The 21,924-nt window shown below is 58.2% G+C and overlaps 2 protein-coding genes across 3 annotated transcripts in view; both read left to right on the top strand.

Moving 5' to 3' along the window:
- UBA52 (ubiquitin A-52 residue ribosomal protein fusion product 1) overlaps positions 1 to 9,609 on the top strand; it is a 42,188-nt gene extending 32,579 nt beyond the window's left edge. Inside the window, exons 1-5 of one of the 2 annotated variants that reach the window (XM_073324046.1) lie at positions 5,092 to 5,198; positions 5,618 to 5,739; positions 7,051 to 7,137; positions 8,358 to 8,460; positions 9,386 to 9,609. In XM_073324046.1, coding sequence (XP_073180147.1) covers positions 5,637 to 5,739; positions 7,051 to 7,137; positions 8,358 to 8,460; positions 9,386 to 9,479 — 387 coding nt within the window. In that variant the 5' untranslated portion in view covers positions 5,092 to 5,198; positions 5,618 to 5,636 and the 3' untranslated portion in view covers positions 9,480 to 9,609. Of the gene's footprint in view, positions 1 to 5,091; positions 5,199 to 5,617; positions 5,740 to 7,050; positions 7,138 to 8,357; positions 8,461 to 9,385 lie in introns of those variants that run through there. The other variant, XM_073324047.1, reaches the window with a different exon arrangement.
- Positions 9,610 to 11,689: 2,080 nt separating this feature from the next.
- REX1BD (required for excision 1-B domain containing) lies at positions 11,690 to 20,720 on the top strand. The gene is made up of 5 exons (XM_073324517.1): positions 11,690 to 11,825; positions 16,544 to 16,626; positions 18,060 to 18,264; positions 19,001 to 19,089; positions 19,869 to 20,720. The coding sequence occupies exons 1-5, from the start codon at positions 11,823 to 11,825 to the stop codon at positions 19,939 to 19,941; spliced, it is 453 nt and encodes a 150-aa protein (XP_073180618.1). The 5' UTR covers positions 11,690 to 11,822; the 3' UTR covers positions 19,942 to 20,720.
- The last annotated feature ends 1,204 nt before the right edge of the window (positions 20,721 to 21,924 follow it).

Raw genomic sequence — 21,924 nt, 5'->3', positions numbered from 1 at the left:
CTTCATGTTTCTTCTTTATTAGGTGGAATTTGTGCATGTACGCTGTAACTTCCGGTCATGAGAGGTGAAGTTTGGTTTCTCTGATAGCTGTAGTGGCTATCACATAAGGGACATAGGAGTGGTCGTAATTATAGAGATGTGATCACTGCACCATGATTAAGAGTGTGAATTAAATGAAAATAGAAACGGAATTGGTGAGCTTTGCTGCACAAAGCAAAGGCCAGACTCTGAGAGCAACTGAGGGAAGCAGGTCAGTGCTTTATGAATCTGCCTTTACTCCCAATTCAAAATATTTTAATAGCAGAGGCCAGTAGCACCACTAAATTAGCTGTAGCGTAACAGTATAAATTGCTTAGGCAAATGAGGATCCTGCACATGGATCACAACCTCAGCCCTGGATTTTATACCCAAATACAGAAAAGTGGCCATGTTGGTGGAAACTGTCACTTCACCAAAGGAATTGGGGTAGCACTTTAAACTAAAGCTTTTTATTTTTAATGTTGGTGCAACATACATTTATAAAGCATTAATTCCTATAAAGCTGGGACCTGCACACAGCATGTGAACAATGTATACTAAGAAAGTTACTTCCAGAAGTTAGCAGAACTGATTAAAGGCTTTCCCTTAAATGAGAAAGGAAAGTTGTTTAATGCTGGGAGAAAGAAGCCGTGCAGACCTGCTGCCACTCCTTCGGGAATGAGCAACAATGATAAATGGAGGTGGGATAAAACCCTAACATGCTGTGAACTCTGCCCTGGACAAATGCTTGGTGTGTTGGGTGGGGAGATGTAATGTCTCATGCACAGCTGGTGTTAACCCCCAAACACAGAGCAGAGCCCTGTAGATATTTTATCTACCTCTGAGAGCGAGTATCTTACATTTTTTGGCAGCATCTCTACAGTACACAATGCTGATAAAGGATTTTGAACTGTCCGTGTGAGTGTGTGTAGCATGTGGGTATGTGTATGTGGACGGGTGAATGCACAGGGCACACATGTATCCACATAGAATCATAGAACTTGAAGGGACCTCAAGAGGTTTTCTAGTCCAGCCCTGTGCACTTGTGGCAGGACTAAGTATTACCTCCTAGACCATCCGTGACAAATGTTTTGTCCATCCTGCTCTTAAAAATCTCCAATGATGGAGATTCCACCACCTCTCTGGGAAATTTATTCCAGTGCTTAACCACCCTGACACGAAGTTTCTCCTAATGTCCAGCCTAAACCTCCCTAGCTACAATTTAGCCCATTGCAGAGCTTAAGAAAAACAATTTTTCTTCCTCCTTGTAACAACCTTTTATATACTTGAAAACTGTTATGTCCTCTCTCAGCCTTCTCTTTTCCAGACTAAACAAACCCAATTTTTTCAATCTTCCCTCATAGGTCATGTTTTCTAGACCTTTAATCATTTTTGTTGCTCTTCTCTGGACACTCCAATTTGTCCACATCCTTCCTGAAATGTGGCACCCAGAATTGGACTCAATACTCCAGTTGAGGCCTAATCAGCATGGAGTAGAGTGAAAGAATTACTTCTCATGTCTTGCTTACAATACTCCTACTAATACATCCCAGAATGATCGCTTTTTTTTCAACAGCGTTACACTGTTGACTTATATTTAGCTTGTGGTCCAGTATGACCCCCCCCCGATCCCTTTCTGCAGTACTCCTTCCTATGCAGTCGTTTCTCATTTTGTGTGTGTACAGTTGCTTATTCCTTCCTAAGTGGAATATTTTGCATTTGTCCTTATTGAATTTCATCCTATTTACTTCAGACCATTTCTCCAGGTTTTCAGGATTATAATTCAAATTGATCTGATTATCCAAAGCCCTTGCAATCCCTCCCATCTTGGTATTGTTCACAAAAGTGTACTCTGTATGCTATTATCTAAATCATTGACCCGGACTTTAAGTCGCGCAATGCTTATAAACTGCCTGTGCCCGTAAGTGATCTGCACGCTGACTGTTTACGCTGTCTGGGGGAAACCCACCTCAGCGACCCTTGCCTTCCACTGCAGCATAGGGCCCGGGTCACTTGCTGGAGGATCTCTACACCTTGAAGTCTTTAAACCATGATTTGAGGACTTCAATAGCTCAGACATAGGTGAGAGGTTTATTGCAGGAGTGGGTGGGTGACATTTGGTGGCCTGCGTTGTGCAGGAGGTTAGATTAGATGATCATAATGGTCCCTTCTGACCTTAATTTCTATGAGTCTATGATATTGAACAGAACCGGACCCAGAACTGATCCCTGTGGGTCTCCACTTGTTATGCCCTTCCAGCGTGACTGTGATCCACTGATAACTACTGTCTGGGAACGTTTTCCAACCAGTTTTGCATCCACCCTACAGTAGCTCCATCTAGGTTGCATTTCCCTATTTTGTTTATGAGACGGTCATGCGAGACAGTACTAAAAACTTACTAAAGTAATGATATACCACATCTACTGCTTCCCCGCCCTGTGTGTGCGCCCCTCCACAAGGCTTGTTACCCTGTCAAAAAAAGCTATCAGGTTGGTTTGACATGATTTAGTTTTGACAAATCCATGCTGACTGTTACTGATCACTTTATTGTCTAGATGTTTGCAAATTGATTCCTTAAGCATTTGTTTCATTATCTTTCTGGGTACAGAAGTTAAGCAGACTGGTCTGAAATTCCCTGGGTTGTCCTTATTTCCCTTTTTAGAGATGGGCACTAGATTTGCCCCTTTCCAGTCTTCTGGAATCTCTCCTGTCTTCCATGACTTATCAAAGATAATCGCTAATGGCTCAGCTATCCCCTCTGTCAGCTCCTGGAGTATTCTGGGATTCATTTCGTCAGGCCCCGTGCATGTGTGCCTGCACGGGCGAACGCACAGGGTGTGCATGTGTCCACATATGTGTGTGCGTGCATAGGCGAACGCACAGGGTGTGCACGTGTCCTCGTACGTGGGTGGGTGCGCGGGCGAACGCCCAGGGTGTGCACGTGTCCACATACGTGGGTGGGTGCGCAGGCGAACGCCCAGGGTGTGCACGTGTCCACGTGCGTGGGTGGGTGCGTGGGCGAACGCCCAGGGTGTGCACGTGTCCACATACGTGGGTGGGTGCGCGGGTGAACGCCCAGGGTGTGCACGTGTCCACGTACGTGGCTGGGTGCGTGGGCGAATGCAGAGGGTGTGTCCACGTACGTGGCTGGGTGCACGGGCGAACGCTCAGGGTGTGCACGTGTCCACGTGCGTGGGTGTGTGCACGGGCGAACGCCCAGGGTGTGCACGTGTCCACGGGCGAATGCAGAGGGTGTGCATGTGTCCACGTACGGGGGTGCGTGCATGGGTGAATGCCCAGGGTGTGTCCACATAAGTGGGTGCGTACACGGGCAAACGCCCAGGGTGTGCACGTGTCCACGTACGTGGCTGGGTGCATGGGCGAACGCAGAGGGTGTGTCCACATACGTGGGTGTGTGCACGGGCGAACGCCTAGGGTGTGCATGTGTCCACGTACGTGGGTGTGTGCACAGGCGAACGCCCAGGGTGTGCACGTGTCCTCGTACGTGGGTGGGTGTGCGGGCGAACGCCCAGGGTGTGCACGTGTCCACGTACGGGGGTGGGTGCATGGGTGAATGCCCAGGGTGTGTCCACGTACGTGGGTGGGTGCACGGGCGAATGCCGAGGGTGTGAACGTGTCCACGTACGTGGCTGGGTGCATGGGTGAATGCCCAGGGTGTGTCCACGTACGTGGGTGGGTGCACGGGCGAACGCAGAGGGTGTGTCCACGTACGGGGGTGCGTGCGCGGGCAAACGCCCAGGGTGTGCACGTGTCCACGTACGGGGGTGGGTGCATGGGTGAATGCCCAGGGTGTGTCCACGTACGGGGGTGGGTGCATGGGTGAATGCCCAGGGTGTGTCCACGTACGGGGGTGCATGCACGGGCGAACGCCCAGGGTGTGTCCACATATGTGGGTGGGTGAACGGGCGAATGCAGAGGGTGTGCACGTGTCCACGTACGGGGGTGGGTGCATGGGTGAATGCCCAGGGTGTGTCCACGTACGGGGGTGCATGCACGGGCGAACGCCCAGGGTGTGTCCACATACGTGGGTGGGTGAACGGGCGAATGCAGAGGGTGTGCACGTGTCCACGTACGGGGGTGGGTGCATGGGTGAATGCCCAGGGTGTGTCCACGTACGGGGGTGGGTGCATGGGTGAATGCCCAGGGTGTGTCCACGTACGGGGGTGCATGCACGGGCGAACGCCCAGGGTGTGTCCACATACGTGGGTGGGTGAACGGGCGAATGCAGAGGGTGTGCACGTGTCCACGTACGGGGGTGGGTGCATGGGTGAATGCCCAGCGTGTGTCCACGTACGGGGGTGCATGCACGGGCGAACGCCCAGGGTGTGTCCACATACGTGGGTGGGTGAACGGGCGAATGCAGAGGGTGTGCACGTGTCCACGTACATGGGTGGGTGCATGGGTGAATGCCCAGGGTGTGTCCACGTACGTGGGTGGGTGCATGGGTGAATGCCCAGGGCGTGTCCACGTACGGGGGTGCATGCACGGGCGAACGCAGAGGGTGTGTCCACGTACGGGGGTGCGTGCGCGGGCGAATGCCGAGGGTGTGAACGTGTCCACGTACGTGGGTGGGTGCATGGGTGAATGCCCAGGGCGTGTCCACGTACGGGGGTGGGTGCATGGGTGAATGCCCAGGGTGTGTCCACATACGTGGGTGGGTGAACGGGCGAATGCAGAGGGTGTGCACGTGTCCACGTACGGGGGTGGGTGCATGGGTGAATGCCCAGGGCGTGTCCACGTACGGGGGTGCACGCACGGGCGAACGCCCAGGGTGTGCACGTGTCCACGTACAGGGGTGCATGCACGTGTCCACGTAGGCGTGAGCGGCGCTTGCACACCTAGGTGTGCCTGACCCCTACAAACAAACTCCCCCTGCCGGGGGCAGGACCCCGGACCCCGCGCACAGCCCCATGCGCGGACCAGCCGCCGCCGCCGCCGCGCTGACTCCGCCCCCCGAGGGCCTCTCCGGCCGGGAGCTGACGGGGGCGGAGTTGAACGCGGCGGGCGGGGCCTTGGTTGTGACGCGCGGCACGAGGTGGGCGGGGCCACCATTATAATGCTGCGTGCGCGGCACGTCTGACGTAACGCCCGCGTGCGCTGGGCTGTTTCCGGTTCCGGCGGGCCCTCTCTCTCTCTCTCCTGTCTGGCGAGGCGGCTGGGTGAGCGCCGGGCGGGGGCGGTGGGGGGAGGGGAGCTGGGGGTCCGGGGTGGCAGTGGGGGGGAGCGTCGGGCGGGGCCGGGCTGGGGGCGGTGGGGGCAGGGGGGTTGGGGGGAGGGGAGCTGGGGGGAGCGCCGGGCGGGACCGGTCCGGGCTGGCGGAGGGGGGGGAGGACCTGGGGGCGGAGCTGAGGGGCCCGCGGGCGGTGGGGGGGGAGGGGAGCTGGGGATCCTTGGGGAGGTGGGGGGAGGGCCGTGGGGCCGGCCGGATTGAGAGGCGGGGGCGGGCCCAGACTCTGCCTGGCTGGGAGGGGCTCGGGGCTGCCCCCCCCCCCCCGGCTGGGTAACCGCTCAGTGGGGGCGGGGCCGTTGCCTGGCTCGCCACGCGGGGCCGGCGCTGACCGGGTGTTGGCTCGTGCAGGGGACACGCGCGCGCCACGATGCAGATCTTCGTGAAAACCCTGACGGGCAAAACCATCACCTTGGAGGTGGAGCCCAGCGACACCATCGAGAATGTCAAGGCCAAGATCCAGGACAAGGAGGGTAAGGGGCTGGAGGGGGCTGGGGCTCGAAGGCCGAGGCCACCGTTGTTAAAGCCGGGGCAGTCACTTCCCCGCCCCGTACGCTGCCCTTGGGGCGGGGGTCCTAAGCTCGCCTTGGCAGCTTTATCCTCCAATGGGATCTGGGGACCCCCTGCGTCTCTAGTATGGGGGCTGGCCCCTGCTCAGAGACTGGTGGGGCTGGGTCTCTTCTGTCTTGATCCAGTCCTCTTTCTCCACCTCTGCTCCCCTGCATGCCCCAGGTCACAGATGAGGAGACAGCCGGCCACATTTCAGTGAGTGGCATTGTGGAAATGTTATAGTGAGTGTTGGAAATTGTAGTTTCTGTGACAAAATTGTGGCCTGTGATATTTTCCCATCTTTATGAAGAATGGTCCCTGAACTACCCTCTGTTTGAGCTCTTGGGCGCTGCACTCCTGAGAAATGGATGGCTGGTGTATCTGATGAATGATGTTTACCTACCCCAGAAATGCAGCTGCTAAGGCATGGTAGCAGTTAAACACCTGCACAGCATTGCTGCACATAGGGCCGTGCAACTAAGTGCACATGTGGTTCAGAGAGTAGTTGTAGCCATGTTGGTCCCAGGACATTAGAGAGGCAAGATGGGTGAGGCAACTTCTGTTGGTCTAGTAAAAGATACTGCATCATCCATCTTGTGTCTCTGTTTCAGTGGTTCTCAAACTTTTGTACTGGTGACCCCTTTCATGTAGCAAGCCTCTGAGTGTGACTCCCCCTCTTATAAATTAAAAACACTTTTTAGTATATTTAACACTATTGTAAATGCTGCATGCAAAGCGGGGTTTGGGGTGCAGGCTGACAGCTCGTGATCCCCCAGATAATAATCTTGAGATCCCCTGGGTGGGTTTCTGATCCCCAGTTCGAGAACCCCTGCTCTATTTGTTTCGGATGCAAATTTAAAAAAAATTCATTTTAGTTTGACCCACAACATGTTTTGAAACTTCTGGTGTAAAAAAAAAAAAAAGTTGTTTTGTGTCAACTAAAACATTTTGTTTAAATTTTGAGGACATTCCAAAACTGAAATGTTTCACCTCTTCATTTAGGAAGTGGCATTTCAGCACTTCTGAATTTTTTTTCAACCAAAGCAGTTTGCCAAAATGACCCAAATGTGTTAATTATTTTGATGGACCCAAATCTGCATTTGTCTTATAGCAGATCACTCCCATCAGGTCTGCTGCCTCCCCGTGGTATAGTGCCCCATGGGTTGTGATTTGCTCGTCAAATCTCAATGTGATGTCAAAGGCAATTCAGTATTCCACACGTGGATGTCTTGTAGGTATTCCTCCTGACCAACAGCGTCTGATCTTTGCTGGGAAGCAGCTGGAGGATGGGCGTACCCTCTCAGACTACAACATCCAGAAAGGTATTGTTTGACAGCATATTACCACTGTGTAAGACCTGGGCTCAAAAATGGTTGCTAAACAGTAGCTTAAAGCACTACTAGAGGAAACTCTGCTCTTTCTGCCTGCAGAAGCTATCACTCAGTGTCTTCTACAAGCCCTGGGGAATATCGAATTGAATTCACATCTCAGAAAAGGATTTCAGGGTCATGATGGATAATTTATAGAATATGAGCTTGTGGCACAATGAGGAAGCTAAGAGCAAATGTATTCCTTGGCTGTGTAAGTAGGGGAATAACGACTAGAAGTAGTGAGGAGTGGTGTGATCACTATCAAGTGTTAGTAAGATGGTTATTGGGGTTCTGTGTCCAGCTCGTGTGAACACAGACTGGAAACGCTTCAGAAAAGAGCTACAAGAACAAAGCACTGTCTTGGAAAACCTGCCTTAAAATAAGACTAAACAACTTCAGTCTATTTAACTTACAAAGGTTAGATTATTTCAGGGTGGTAAAGTACCCACGTGGGGACAAATTTTGATAGCAGTGGGCTCTAGACAAAGGCATAACAAGATCCAGTGAGGCTAGACAAATTCAGACTAGAAACGAGGTCCACATTTTTTTTAGTGGAGTGTAATTAACCATTGGAGCAAATCATCTCGTGATGTGGATTCTACACCATGTGCACAGCTTTAAACCAAGATTTGGAAGGCTCTTTACAATGTGTTTCATCTCAACTGGAAGTTGTGGTCTTGATGCAGGAACTACCTGGTGAAACTGTCTGGCCTGTGATATGTAGGAAGTCCCTGTAGATCACAGTGGGCCCTTTGGCTTTAAAATCTAAGCATTGGAGGTTTCATGTAAGATGATGTTGCTGTCTTCTGTGTCTCTAACATATGGACTCTTAGAAATGGCTTTTAAATAACTGGGTTTGGGGGGTTTAGGCTGGGACACCCATACGGTGTCTTAAGGCCCAGGTGTCTAAAGAACTGGCGTGCTTGTCCCATTTGCCTTTCGGAAACTGTCATGGCTCTCCCCACCCTCCCCTGGCAGTCTGGCTCTGCAGTGGGAATTGAGTTAATTTGGGGTTGAGACTGAAACCACCAGAACTGAAGTAGTCACTACTTTCTGTGGCAGTAGCACTTGGGACCTGGAGTCCCATTATGCTCCTCCCTCTGCAAACGGGGAAGTTTCTGCCTCAGTGCTAGCTCTGAAATGCTGCTAACTCGGTGTGTTCCTCCTTTCAGAATCCACTCTGCACTTGGTGCTGCGTTTGCGAGGAGGCATCATTGAGCCTTCTCTTCGCCAGCTCGCACAGAAGTACAACTGCGACAAAATGATCTGCCGCAAGTACGTGTCGCCTTATGCAATAGACTCAGCGTTTTAGCCTCTGGAGGGGAGTGAGGCCGCTGCCCTATCTGAGGGTGAACACCTTTGAGCAGTATCCTTACATATTTGTGCTCTGATGTGTAGTGGGTGTCATTAGGTGATCAGTGTGCTAGGAGGCAGTTGGTAATGGAATCTGTCATAGAATAAAGAAAAGGAGGACTTGTGGCACCTTAGACTAACCAATTTATTTGAGCATAAGCTTTCATGAGCTACAGTTCGCTTCATCGGATGCAGCTCACGAAAGCTTATGCTCAAATAAATTGGTTAGTCTCTAAGGTGCCACAAGTTCTCCTTTTCTTTTTGCGGATACAGACTAACACGGCTGCTGCTCTGAAACCTGTCATAGAATAGATCGCTCAGTCTTGGCCTAAAGAGCCTGAGGAGGAGCTGGGCAGAGTAGCAAACTGCTTTGGGCAACTACAGCAGCATCCTGGCAGCTTTAACACCTTTTTACTGCCAGCTAATGCTGTACCGATCTCTCAACCTCCTAGAGAGGCTGCTGTTCTGGGTAGGTCATCTTCAGAGTCACTGGGGTTGGGAAGAGTCTGTGATGGGTCACCTTGCCCATTCTGCATGGGACAGAGGAGATGACACTATTTCCATTAAGGATTGGTGGGTGTTGCATTCTCTATTGAACTGGCAGGTGTTCATAAAAATCCCTTTGCATCATAAATGCGGGAGGCCAGAATAAATTGACATTGGTCCTTCCTATATAACTTCCCTCATTCTCTTCAGCTGCATATTCTTCCCCTGTGCTTGCTGCCTCAAGTAAATATGCTCGTAGTGTTCACAGGGGGGTTGACTGGGATCTTGCCATGCGAGGCAGAGCCTCCTGGGAGTTCCGAACCCCCAGAAGAGTTGACAGCTGTTCTTCTGCCCGTTTCAGGTGCTACGCCCGCCTGCACCCTCGTGCTGTTAACTGCCGTAAGAAGAAGTGTGGCCACACCAACAATCTGCGTCCCAAGAAGAAGGTCAAGTAGAGGGAGATACCTGTCTTCGGCCCGTGTGGCTACGTGCTGTTGAATTCAAGCTGGGTAGTCAGTCTGCTGCAATGTAGCTTGGTCCTGGGTGAGGCAGGGGTTTGTTGAATAAAGCTACTTCCAGTGCTCAGCCACGTGTTTGTCATTTACCCTCTGCCCTCACCTGGACAGTTGCTTTCACATTCTTTAATGCTGTTCAGAACAATGCAGAGAAGATCATGTGCATATCCCGTAAAATGTGTTCTCTGGATGTCTGTTACTAATGTGTTTCAACATGAAATGCAGGGCTTGATTCAGACACGTCTATGCCATCCTTAAACTTGCCTGATCTATTCTTGGCTTCCTGTACTAGCAGAGAGATACTGTTCCTTAGAACATACGTGGCAGATGGATTAAGGCATTCACAGTGCAGTGCAAACATTCCTGTACAGTAGGAACAGAATTCAATAGCTAAGTCCATACTAACACATGGACCATCCTTTGCTAAAAGCACCTCTCAGATTCAAAACCATATTTTCTTGGTTTAAAGGGAATAGTCGCTGTGTGAGGAGTAGGTTGAAGATTTCTGTGGCTAGTTCACACCATTCTCATGTAGCAATCAGGGTTGTGCCAAAAACCTGTTCTGGTGGCTGGGGGAGGGTGAACCAGACAGCACATGGGAGATCTCAGACCCATGCGGTTGGAATAAAAGCCCAGCAGCAGTGAGGCTGCAGCTACAATGCTATAGGGCAGTGCTGGGAAGTCAGCTTGTTCCTCAGCTCTACCTAGAAAGGACCGTGTCAGTTGGGAAGAGGGGAAATGCCTTTCCCCTACTAAAGTAACTCCCCTGACAAAAAAGGGGGCAGGAGAGAGTTAGCCTCTTCTCTTGTGATCTGTCAAACTGAGTGACTGCCCCTTGCAGTGGATTGATCCTGGTGCCATCCTGAAAAGGCAAACTACCTGGCAGAGTGACTGAGATCAGTGCGGGGTGCCATCCTTGCAGGCTAGTGAGCTGAAAGCCTGGACAATCTATTTTGGGAATTGTTTGCTCCAATCCAGCACGAGCTCCTGCTCAGATGTACGAGTGCCTGTCTCATGGCTGGAGTTTTAGGGTCAAGCTCAAGTCAATGGGCTGCCCTTGTAAGGAATGGGGAGTTACTAGCCTGTGTTGCTCTAATGTGAGGATTTTACTTAGACACAAAGATGAAGGGCACTTTCTGGAGTGAAATGCGGGTGGAAGGTTCAATGTTTAGCTCTGCCAATGCACCTCACTCCTGCCCTGTGATCTTGGAGAAGAGAAGAAACCGCACGAGAGCCCCCTACTTCATGGCCACCTGTCACCTAAGTCAGGATTTTAACCCAGCCAGTGGGATCTGAAAGGGCTAGTGCGCAGTCAGCTCTCGGGGAAACAGCATTCCGGTTCCTAGCTCAGAAAACGGGTCATGGAGCTGAGTGCTGCAGTGTTGGAGACATCTTGTTCTAAGTGAGGAAATACTGTATTACCTCTGCTCTGGGACCTTTCTACTGGCCTCCTCCATCAGCTTTCATGAGCTTTAGCTAGGGTGACCAGATGTCCTGATCTTTAGTTTTGTCCCGCATCCTGACCGGTCTGGATGACATTTGTCCCGATATTGCGGCTTTGGCCGCTCCTGCCGTTTTTTTGTTGTTTTTTGTTTCGTCCGTTTCATCTGGTCACCCTGGCTTTAGCCTAAGGAAGCCTGCATCGGGCCGCACGGGAGGAGGCTGCCCTCTGGCTCAGGTGTCTGGGGATGCCTGTGTGCTCTCAGGAACAAGATGGGGTTGGGAAATGGTTCTGCCATGGGCCTGTCTCCCTGGGCCGAGTCCCCCCTGTAACATGGGGATGATACTGACCCCCTTGCCCCCAGGCCTCTCCTGAGCTAATCCACGGCGACTGTAAGTCCTGTGGCATAGGGCCGGCCTTGTTCTGGCCCCCCACACCGAGCCCACCAGGGTCCTGCTCTGTGCATGTCTTCGCGCTACACCAGTACAAATAAGGACCGAGCTGAGGGGTTCGCAACCTCCCCCCCTAAAATCTCTACAGCCCGCCTGTGTGTCAGCGACCGAGGGGGGGCAGCCAGCCGTGCAATTGCCCCAGTGAACGCGGCTTCGGCCCCCAGGGGCGGGGCCCTGCCCGGGGGACCCCCCGAAACCTGCTCGCGGCGCCCCGGGTGATCGTGACGGGGCGGGACCAGCGGCTCAGGGCCGCTGCCCCCCGGCGGGTCATGAGGCTGCCGGGCCTGCAGGCGGCCGCCGCCTCCCCGCTGCCTCCTGCCCGTCTCCGCGGCTGCGGCGCCGGCCCCTGCGTGCGGAGCTGGGGGCGCCCGGCCGGGGGAGCCTCCTGCCATGGTGAGCGCGGCTTTCCCCGGGGGCAGTGTCCGCACACCGCGGGCCAGGGCTGGGGGGCCGGGCCGGGCCAGAGCCGCTTTCCCCGGGGGGGGGGGCCGTGCCGAGCCTGGGCCGGGCCAGAGCCGCTTTCCCCGGGGGGGGGCCGTGCCGAGCCTGGGCCGAGCCAGAGCCGCTTTCCCCGGGGGGGGGCCGTGCCGAGCCTGGGCCGGGCCAGAGCCGCTTTCCCCGGGGGGGGGGCCGTGCCGAGCCTGGGCCGGGCCAGAGCCGCTTTCCCCGGGGGGCCGTGCCGAGCCTGGGCCGGGCCAGAGCCGCTTTCCCCGCGGGGGGGCCGTGCCGAGCCTGGGCCGGGCCAGAGCCGCTTTCCCCGGGGGGGGGCCGTGCCGAGCCTGGGCCGGGCCAGAGCCGCTTTCCCCGGGGGGGCCGTGCCGAGCCTGGGCCGTGCCAGAGCCGCTTTCCCCTGGGGGGCCGTGCCGAGCCTGGGCCGGGCCAGAGCCGCTTTCCCCGGGGGGGCCGTGCCGGGCCTGGCCTGAGCCGCTTTCCCCGCGGGGGGGCCGTGCCGAGCCTGGGCCGAGCCAGAGCCGCTTTCCCCGGGGGGCCGTGCCGAGCCTGGGCCGGGCCAGAGCCGCTTTCCCCGGGGGGGGGCCGTGCCGGGCCTGAGCCGCTTTCCCCGCGGGGGGGCCGTGCCGAGCCTGGGCCGAGCCAGAGCCGCTTTCCCCGGGGGGGGGGCCGTGCCGAGCCTGGGCCGGGCCAGAGCCGCTTTCCCCGGGGGGGGGCCGTGCCGAGCCTGGGCCGGGCCAGAGCCGCTTTCCCCGGGGGGGGGCCGTGCCGAGCCTGGGCCGGGCCAGAGCCGCTTTCCCCGCGGGGGGGCCGTGCCGAGCCTGGGCCGTGCCAGAGCCGCTTTCCCCGCGGGGGGCCGTGCCGAGCCTGGGCCGGGCCAGAGCCGCTTTCCCCGGGGGGGGCCGTGCCGAGCCTGGGCCGGGCCAGAGCCGCTTTCCCCGGGGGGGGGCCGTGCCGAGCCTGGGCCGGGCCAGAGCCGCTTTCCCCCGCGGGGGGGCCGTGCCGAGCCTGGGCCGGGCCAGAGCCGCTTTCCCCGCGGGGGGGCCGTGCCGAGCCTGGGCCGGGCCAGAGCCGCTTTCCCCGCGGGGGGCCGTGCCGAGCCTGGGCCGGGCCAGAGCCGCTTTCCCCGCGGGGGGCCGGGCCGGGCCGTGCCGGGCCTGAGCCGCTTTTCCGGGGGGCCGGGCCTGGCCCGGGCCGAGCTGCCTCGGCTCTAGCTGCGGCCACGCTTCCCGGTCCCGCATGGGCAGAGGCTGCCAATCCCCCCGGAGCAGGGCCCGCACGGAGCCCGGGGCGGGCTGGTTTCTGCCCCTGAGCGGGGCTGGGCTCGCAGCCTGCACCCCGGCCACCGGATCCCGGGCTCGCCTTTGCCTAGCGCGCTCCCGGGGCTGCGGCTGCCCTGGAGCAACCCGGGAGCTCCCATCCCAGGCCCTGGTTTGGGGGTCTGGGGCGCAGAGTTCTGCCCCCAGCAGGGAGGGCGCAGGGGGGTCCTGGGGGGCTGCATACCCTCAGGATGGCCAGGCGCTCAGACACCAGGTGGTGGGGGACAGACACCGGAGATAGGAGGGTGCTGGGACTAGAGACGGGGAAGCCCAGCTGTGAAAAGCAGCCGGGGGAGGAGAGTGGAAGTGACTGAGGTGAACCAAGCCAGGCGCTATCAGGTAAAGAAATCCGTCTACACCAGCTCCTCTCAGGCTGGGCCCCTTCCCACTCCCCAGGCGTGAGAACCCTTGGTCTGTACTGAGGCCTTTCTCTCCCTTCCCCGGTTCATAAATTCAGCTGAGGGCCCCCCGCCCTCCCAGCTGTGCCCCCAGCAGAAGGCTCAGGAGTGCCAGCCCAGTTAAGGGGATGTCCGAATAGAAATGGAAGGAGAAGGGAAGTGGGGGACATTGGAGGAAATCTCCAACCCCCCTCTGTCTAATAGTAACCTAGCTAGTATTGACCCTTTACTTCTAGTGATTCGTCAACAAATATACGCAGCCATATGCTCAGTGTTGCATCATTTGCAACCAAAGAGCAAGTGGTGGCCGGGGACTCAAACTCACAATTTATAGTGGTTACTGACCATCTCCAGAAAGGTCAGTAGCAAACAGTTCATGGAGCACATTTTGATGGGAAATTTTTTCAGTCCAAAAATTTAGACCAGTTCTAATCACTAAATCACCGTAAGCATTTATAAGGTCACACTGTCCTTTGCGATAAGGTTCCTTCACACCACTCTGGCAATGTAAAGAAGCCTTAAAATGTTTACACCTGTCTCTGCTCTCCTGAGGGACAGTGCCTGCCCCATGCTTACCTCCTCAGAAACATCCCAAAGCCCTGGGGATGGCCGAGTGTGCCACAGTAGTGAGTGAGAACGGAGAGGGACAGAGTGTCTCTCTCTCTCTCACACGCACGACTCCCCAGGCCCTTTGCCCTGGTGGTGATTTACATCTCTATTGGGTACTCTGAGCACCCAAAGCAACCTGCCTACACTGCTGGGAAGGGGTGTGTGACCTTTGCTTCCCTGTCAGAAGTCATTTTTCTGTGGGGAAGCAAAGAAATCTGTGGGGGCCATGAATTCTGCACACACGCAGTAACGCAGAATTCCTGCAGGAGTAATCTCCATGTGAGTAGAGAATATGAATAACTAGCACTAGAATAGTGACTATTAGAAAACAAACCCTCATGCTACAGGGTGCAAGCCAACCTATGACCACTGGGGTCAGGAGGGATCAGGTCATCCCGTCTTTGCCTGCTGCCCCTTCCTCTGATGATGCTGGGGCTGGCCCTGGTGGTGAGAGGAATCTGACCTAGATAGGCCACTGCACTGCTCCAGCCTGGTGATCCCAAGAGGATGCCACAGCCAGTGCCTGCTGCCACCCACTCAGGTGTGTGCCCTCTAATGCCCTGTAAAGCTTGGGCAATGGCACACTGGGTGTGGTTTGAGCTCCTTGTGGGCAGTAGCAGTGCATGGAGGATCGTTAGGCCGGAATTTACTGTCCCCGTTAATTGGGTGGGATACCGCAAGCTAAAAACTCCAGCGTATTGCTAAGACAGCACTCTGTCCCGCTCACTCTGTGCCTCCCCCCAGCCCTCGCCCCATTTGGAAGCAGAGGCGTTAGGGAGCGGAAGGCGCTTTGCTAAGCGCTGGCTCGGAAAGTGCTGAAATTGTGCTTTGGAGACTTGTCAAGCACACAACCCGCTTGGAAGGTTGTGAGGTTGCGGCGCTGGCTGCAGATGGCCGGGGGGCGGGGGCTCCCGGGGTGCTGGGTGAGATGGTATGAAACCTCCATCGCCCGGCGAGGGGCGACCCTGCCCTGGGTGCAGGCAGGTGGCTGGGTGCTGCTCACGGGAGTCCTGGCGACGCCGGAGCAGAGCCTCCTGGCTTGGTGCTGGGGGCCAAGGAGTCGCTCAAAGGCGATGGGGCTTGGAACCGGAGAGGCCGGCCGGGGGCTTTGCCAACAGGAAAGAGCCTCTGGAGCTGCCAAGTTAGAAAACGCAGCTGTTGTGTGGGGGGCTGGAGGCCTTGCCGTGCACTAGACCCCAGCACGGTGAGAGCTCTGGGGAGGATCCATGCATGCACGCAGGCCCTGCTGCTGCTCTGCAGCTCGGAACAGGCCCGTGGAAAGAGGCTTCTGGGAGCCCGTGGAACCTTCTTCTGGGGAGCGAGAGAAACCGGATCCCGCAGCTGCGGCAGCGAGGACTCTGGCCCCAGAATAGCCGACTCCGAGGCCGTCCACTCCTTACTGGGCTGGGGGGCCCTGGGCTCACCACCCTGGCCTCCCTCTGAGGAGCAGCTGCAGCCCCCGCACCTCCCAGCCCTCTGCCTCAGGCTTGGCATCTGAGAACCCAGAATGGTGGGCCGGAGTGGTGGGGAAGTGGGAGTGGATGCAGGGGGGTGGCCACGGCCCCATGTTGGTTACTGGTTCAAATCCAGCCCCAGGTTAGAGGGGACAGGATGGTACTTGGTACTGGGGGAGCCCTGGGGTGCTTTCATCTCCATGGCCCTGGCTCCAGCCCATCCTTCGGTGGGGAGACGCGGTGGGTCTCATGATGGGGACCTGCTGGCTCAGGGGGGTCAGGGAATGGAATATTGAGACATTCCTCACTACAGCCCTGGTTCCAGCTTATCCCTGTTTTGAGGCGACTGGATGGTCACAGGGTTAGGAACCCCTCACTCCATATAGTGAAGAGCCTGTCACCAGCTCCAATCCGGGCTAATTCAGGGGGCCTGGCTGGCTTGGGGGTTGTGAAATAGGACATGGGCCCTTTCCCATCCGGCTCCAGGGCAGGGGACTGGCCGGCTCAGGCAGGGAAAGCGGACACGGGGCCTTCCCTTTATGCGGCGTGGCTCTGATCTGTCCCAGGGCGGGAGACTGACTGGCACTTTTCCCTCGAGGGCACTGGTTCCCATGTGGCCCCAGGTCGGCAGTGGCAGGCAGCTGTGACATTGTGGCGGGGTTAGTGCCACAGTCCCTGGGTGGGGAGCCTCGCAGGGGGGAGGAGGAGGTGCCCCAGCACCATGTAGCGCCCTCCTGTGGCTGGTCTAGGGGTGGAGGGGCTGGTTGCGAGGGATGTACTGGGGCCTGTCTCGCTGGTTCAGAGCCATCTGTGAGCCTGTTGCCCCAGGGCCGGTGGACGCCCTGAGTCTCATGCTATCCCTTTGTCTCTCCCGCTGGCAGACGGACGACGCCGTGAAGCTGCTCCTGCACCGCTTTTACACCCTGCAGGGGGAGCGGGTGGAAGCCTACCGGCTCTTTGAGGAGTAAGTGACCCCAAGGCCGGAGAACCCCTGGTGGCTGTGGGCTCCGGCTCCCGCACGTGCCGGATCCCATCCTGTCCTCTGCCCTGGTTGCTCTTAGGGGCATCCGCACCCTGGCGTAGAAGGGCAGGCTCAGCCCCGCTGGAGACACTGATGTGCCAGGGCTGGGCAGGACTCTGGGTCTCAGCCCATGCGGACTGTGTATTTGGGCACAGACTGTGCCGTGGCAGACAACGCAGCCCCAAGCCAGCTCGTGGTGGGAGGTACCACTCTGCTGTGACTTCTCCTTCCAGCCCCCAGACCAAGGGAGGCTAACTCCTGCCAAACGGGGACTTTCAAGCAGATTCTTCTTGCTGCTGGCCTGCTCTGGCCGCTCCCGTTATTTGCAGGCAAACCGGGCGGGGCCGGGGGGGGGTGTTACTCCACCTGGCGGCCCTATCCTGGCACCTCTGCCTGCGGGGTGCCCCAGACTGAGTTTCCGATGCTTCCCGCTGCCCTCTGCAGCCTTCTTCCCCCTCCACCTGTGGTCCAGGGGCACTGAAGCAGGAGGGGAAAATGGGGCCATCCCCCTGCCCCATTGACCTTAAACTCCATAGCTCTGGCTGAGGCGCGTGCTGGCCTGAGGCCATTCCGCCCTTGCTGTGGTGCTTAGTGCCCAGTCTCTAAAGTTCCAGCCTCCCCTCCTGGCTGGCAAAGGGTCCCAGGAAGCAGCCGCCACTGCTTGCTGCTCAACACCTGGGCCTGGCCCCTGCGGGCTGGGGCTGAACGCCGGCTGGCCAGGGGGACCCGCGCACCAGACGCCTGTAGCCCATTTCAGCGACGTCTGGGAGATGATTTACTCTTCCGGATCCAGGCCCTGGAGTTTAACAAACAAACCAGCCCCAAGCCCGGCCAGCGGAGGTTAAGCTGTCGGGCCTGGTAATAATCCTCAGTAATGAGCCCTTCCTGAGCATTGGCAGCCAGCGGAGGTACGAGCTGCTAATTCAATAATATAGTGGAAAGGCTGAACAGGAAGATACCTGAACCGCTGACTGCAGGGGTCATGCAGAGGGTAGGGAGGGGGCCGTGCGCCTCTCTGCAGCACCAAGCTGAGAGCAAAGGCTTTGGGGTTACAAATCCCTGCCTGCAATTTGCTGTGCCTGGAAGTTATTACTGTACAGCCCCCAGACAGGCCTCCATCATGCCAGGTGCTGCCCAGAGAAAGACTCCCTGCCCCAGAGAGCATCATTATCCCGTTTAAGGACTGAGGCCCACACAGAGTCAGTGACAGAACTGGGATTTGAATTCAGGTCTCCTGAGGCCCAGTTCAGTGCCTTCACCACCCAGCCCATGCTTCCTGAGCTTGTCGGGAGCATCCCCTGCAGGGGTCTAGTAAAAGGGGCGCTCTCGGGAGGCTCATTCTTGTCAGATGACCGGTTGCTTTGTCCGGCTTGCAGGGGCCACCGGGCGTATCTGAGCAGCGGGCCGCACTACGACTTCCTCCGCTACCGGCAGCTGGTCCATGAGATCACGCTGGCCTTCAGCGGCATCTCCCGGGAGATCCTGGAGATCAAGGAGCAGCTCCAGGTGGAGCACGGGCGGCCGGAGCTTGCCCAGCACCTGTCCAGGGTCCAGCAGAAGGAGAAGGAGAAGCTAGAGCTGGTGAGAGGCCCCTGTCTCCTCCCCTTTGCACTGGGGCGTCCAAGGTGCCGACAGCCGCACTGCAGGCTGAGGGCCTCGATCTACTCACAGGGCAGGTGCAGCGCTAGAGTAGGCTTCCCGCCCCTACCCTGCAGCGCCCCTCCTCCCCCATGAGCCGGCCAGTCGTCAGAGCCCCGTCAGGCCAGGGGGCTGCTGGTGCCAGCTGTGGGAGGGGGTGTTGTACTGGGGACACTGCTTCCTAGGAGCTGGGCTGAGCCCTAGCAAACTTGTCTCATACAGCCGCCCCTCAGCTGCGAAAGGGCAGGAACTTGCACTCCTGGCTGCGCTGGGCTAGTATTGTGTGTGAGGGCCCAGCCCCTGCCCCGGAGAGCTGCCAGGCGGAATGGACGAAGCAGGGGGAGCAGTCATCTCCCCAAGGCTCCGCGGTAGGTCGGAGGCATTGCTGCCGATAGCCCTGAGGCCCAGCCTCTCCTCCCGTCTCTCTCCTGTGCTGGAGGGGACTTGGGAACAAGGAATCGAGGAGCGGGGGCCGGGGTGAGGTGGGGTCGCTCTGAGCCTGACCCGCCCTGGAGCCATGTGGCTGTGGTGGTGGTAATTTGCGCGGCAGCCCGGGGCGGGTTTGGGCCCTGAGGTGCCAGGTACTCTGGCCTACGTTGCCCAGCCCAGGCGCCGCTCTGTGGGTGGGGTTGGTGTCTCCTCCTGGGAAGCTCGACTCCACCTGCCCTCCTCCTTGCAGACGGCTCAGCTGCAGCTCGCCAGGCAGCACGCCCAGGACCAGCCCGGCGTGCCAGCCCACCAGCAGGAGGTGCAGGAGCTCAAATACAAGTAGGTGCCCCGGGGGCTGGGCACAGCACCACCCCGTTGCCGCCCACGGCACTCTGAATGCCTCACGCCTTCGAGCCCCATGGGGGGGGGCATTGCCCCCCAGCATAGGGGCTAGTGGGAGCCCCCCCCTGAAGCCAGGCGGGAATGGCTCCAGCTGAGCCTGTGGCATGACGGGGGGTGAGGGCTGGGGGCTCCCCCTGTACACACTCACTGGGCACCCAGCTCCTGGATTCGAGGGGAGGGTCTATAACTGCTCTGGCCAAGGTAGGACGGGGGCTAGCTCAGCACCCAGCAGCCTTTGGGGAAGGAGCAGGGGGGAGGCGCGCCGGCTGTTTGTTTGAGCAGCGTTTTGCCTGTCAGACCCTCCAGGCTGGGGGGCGACGTATGCGACCGGCCGGGGGGAGTGGGAGCTCCGGGATGGGATCCCCCAAGGGGGCGGTGGAGCAGGCTGGACTTGGCATGTGCTGCTCCAGGCCCTGGCAGCTCCTTTATCATCCCTTCTTCAAGGCTGGGGTGGAGGAAGGGCGCAGGGGGGATGAAAGTGCCTTCCCCAATCCCTTGGCCCCCTCTCCCTAACCAGGCCTGAAGGAGACCCAGATGGTGCCTTCAAAAGCTCTCTTGTTTGTCGGCCCTCCGGATTGTTTAGCACTGCCGCATGGCTTTGGTGCTGATCAGCCTCTCCCCGGCCGAGTGTTTCATAAACAGCGCCGGGAACGCGAGGCAGCCCAGATAATACACTCCATATGGCCTTTATTTATAGTTTCCATCCGCTCTCCTAGGCTAATTAAAACCATTGAGGCAATCAGCGAAATTCTCCAGGACCTCAAGTACGATTCGGAAGAAGCCGAGTGATGGGTCTCCCCGTGGGAATGGCTGGAGGAGGTGGGAAGCGCTGGAGGGGGTCAGCTGGGCCGAGCGCTGGGCCGCACTGCAGGGCTCTCGCTCACGTCGAGGTCTCGCTCCCCATGGCGGGATCCTCTCCCTGGCAAACCCCAGCCTTGGCGCCCCTGCGAGAGACTTGTCCAGGGCCCTCTGCCAGGCGGGCAGCAGCCTTTGCAACAGAGGAGCAGCTCGACTCTGGGCTGTTCCAGCACAGGGGCAGGTTTGCAAAAGGGCTCCACGGCCAGCAGGTCCCACTGGGAACGATGGGGAACCCTCCTCCTGCCTGAGAGCCATGGAGAACCCCCCACTGAGAACATCAGCTGCTTTGGGGGCTGAGCCCCTTTGACAAGCTTTCCCAGTTCGGTGCCAGGTGGGTGGGTGCCCTCGAGCCCGCCGGGCAGGATCAGCGTGCAGCCTAGATGTGTCGCTGTCTGTCCGGCAGGGCTGAACGCCCCCTCCCTCCAGGTCCCTTCCTCCTGCAGAGCCAGGAGCCCTTTGAGTACAGACAGAGCCAAACCTGTGGATTTGGAGAGGGATTTTCCAAGTGCCAAGGTGGCTGTGGGGGGGTGCCATGCTCCTAAATCCCCTGGGTGCTTGGGAAAGCCCCCCCCCCGCCCCCATGCAGCAAAGCGTTTTAACCATGTGCTGTGACCTCTTTCAAGTCTGTTTGTTTTAAGAATTAAGCAAAGAACTCTCTGGCGTTAGGGCTAGGCTGGTTTGTGGCTCAATAAAAGGCAGGTGGGAGCTCAGAGTCCTGTCGCTGTCTCCTTTGCTCAGTGACATGCCACTGATGCTGCTGCCAGCCCAGGCTGGTGGCACCAGGGGCTGCCCATCACTGTGCCCTGGAGGGCCAGGCTAAACGGTGAGAGCATTCCCCTTTCGTACCCAAGCCCCTGGGGCACTCTGACCACTGGCTGGTCTGGGAACTTGGAGCTCCCCTTTTGCCCCAGGGCTCCGACCCCCGAGACAGGGTAGAGCCCCGCCCCGCCTGTGGGTCCGCGGTGATGGCCTGTATCCAGCAGCCGTGAGGGAGGTGCCTGTCATCCCACCATGGCGCCACGATTGTCTCCTGCTGGGCCTTCCCACGAGCACTGCACCGGGCACCTCACAGCCCTGCCCATCGCTGCTGCCTGGCCTCTGCAGCGTGCCCAGGAATGGGCAAGGGGCACCTGCAAAGCGGCAGCGAGTTCCACCAGCCCCACGCCCCAGACGCTGGGCCAGAGCCAAGGACAAGGTAGGCCGGGGCTGGGCCAGTTCCTCCACAAACTCTGTCCTGACCTGCAGCCCCCCACCCATTCCAGCCGTGGGCTCCCCCTGCTCTTCCGAGGCCCCTTGTCACAGGGGAGATAGATGGGGGGGGGGTCACAGCCTGGTCATGTGACCGGTGAGTCATGCAATCCAGCCAGGCCCTGGGGAAGATGTGCCCTTTGGGTGGAGCAGAGGAAGGTGCCTCCTGGAGCCCTGAGACCCTCGGGGGGGAGGGCGTGACCTGGGCTCCAGGCGGGCAGCCTGCGCCCAGCGGGGAGGCCTTGGAGGGGGCTGTGGTGGGGAAGGCTTCTCGCTTTCTTTGTGGCCAGCCTGGAGGGGCAGGGCTCAGGGAGCAGCCCCAGGAGGAGGGCGGTGGTGTCTCAGCCAGGAGGCTGGGGTTGGGTCTGCAGAAACCCTGGCAGCCATGTGTAAAGCCTTGGTCAGTTGGACCCCAGACGGGGCAGTTTGGTTTAAATACTCGTTACTGGAGAGCCGGGGGGGGACGTGAGGCTGGGGTGTGTGAAGGGCCGCCCCACGCCAAGAGAGGGGCTGCAGCGGCGCTGGTGTCCCCACTACACCTCAGGCCTGACCTCCAGCCCCCCTGCCCCAGGCTCTGCTGCTGCCCCTCGTGCGCGCACACACACACACCCCGGCACGCAGCTTCGCCAGGGGACCTGAGCCTAGCACCCCTTTGTTCGGGCCTAT

Source organism: Lepidochelys kempii, chromosome 25 (assembly GCF_965140265.1).
Source record: "Lepidochelys kempii isolate rLepKem1 chromosome 25, rLepKem1.hap2, whole genome shotgun sequence".
NCBI lineage: Eukaryota > Metazoa > Chordata > Testudines > Cheloniidae > Lepidochelys > Lepidochelys kempii.
This window is presented reverse-complemented; position numbering and strand designations above follow the sequence as displayed.

What these genes read in the sequence shown, in the direction of transcription:
- REX1BD (XM_073324517.1), top strand. An exon ending in GCCTACCGGCTCTTTGAGGA is followed by an intron (nt 16,627 to 18,059) that starts GTAAGTGACCCC and finishes TCCGGCTTGCAG; the next exon opens with GGGCCACCGGGCGTATCTGA. An exon ending in AGAAGGAGAAGCTAGAGCTG is followed by an intron (nt 18,265 to 19,000) that starts GTGAGAGGCCCC and finishes TCCTCCTTGCAG; the next exon opens with ACGGCTCAGCTGCAGCTCGC.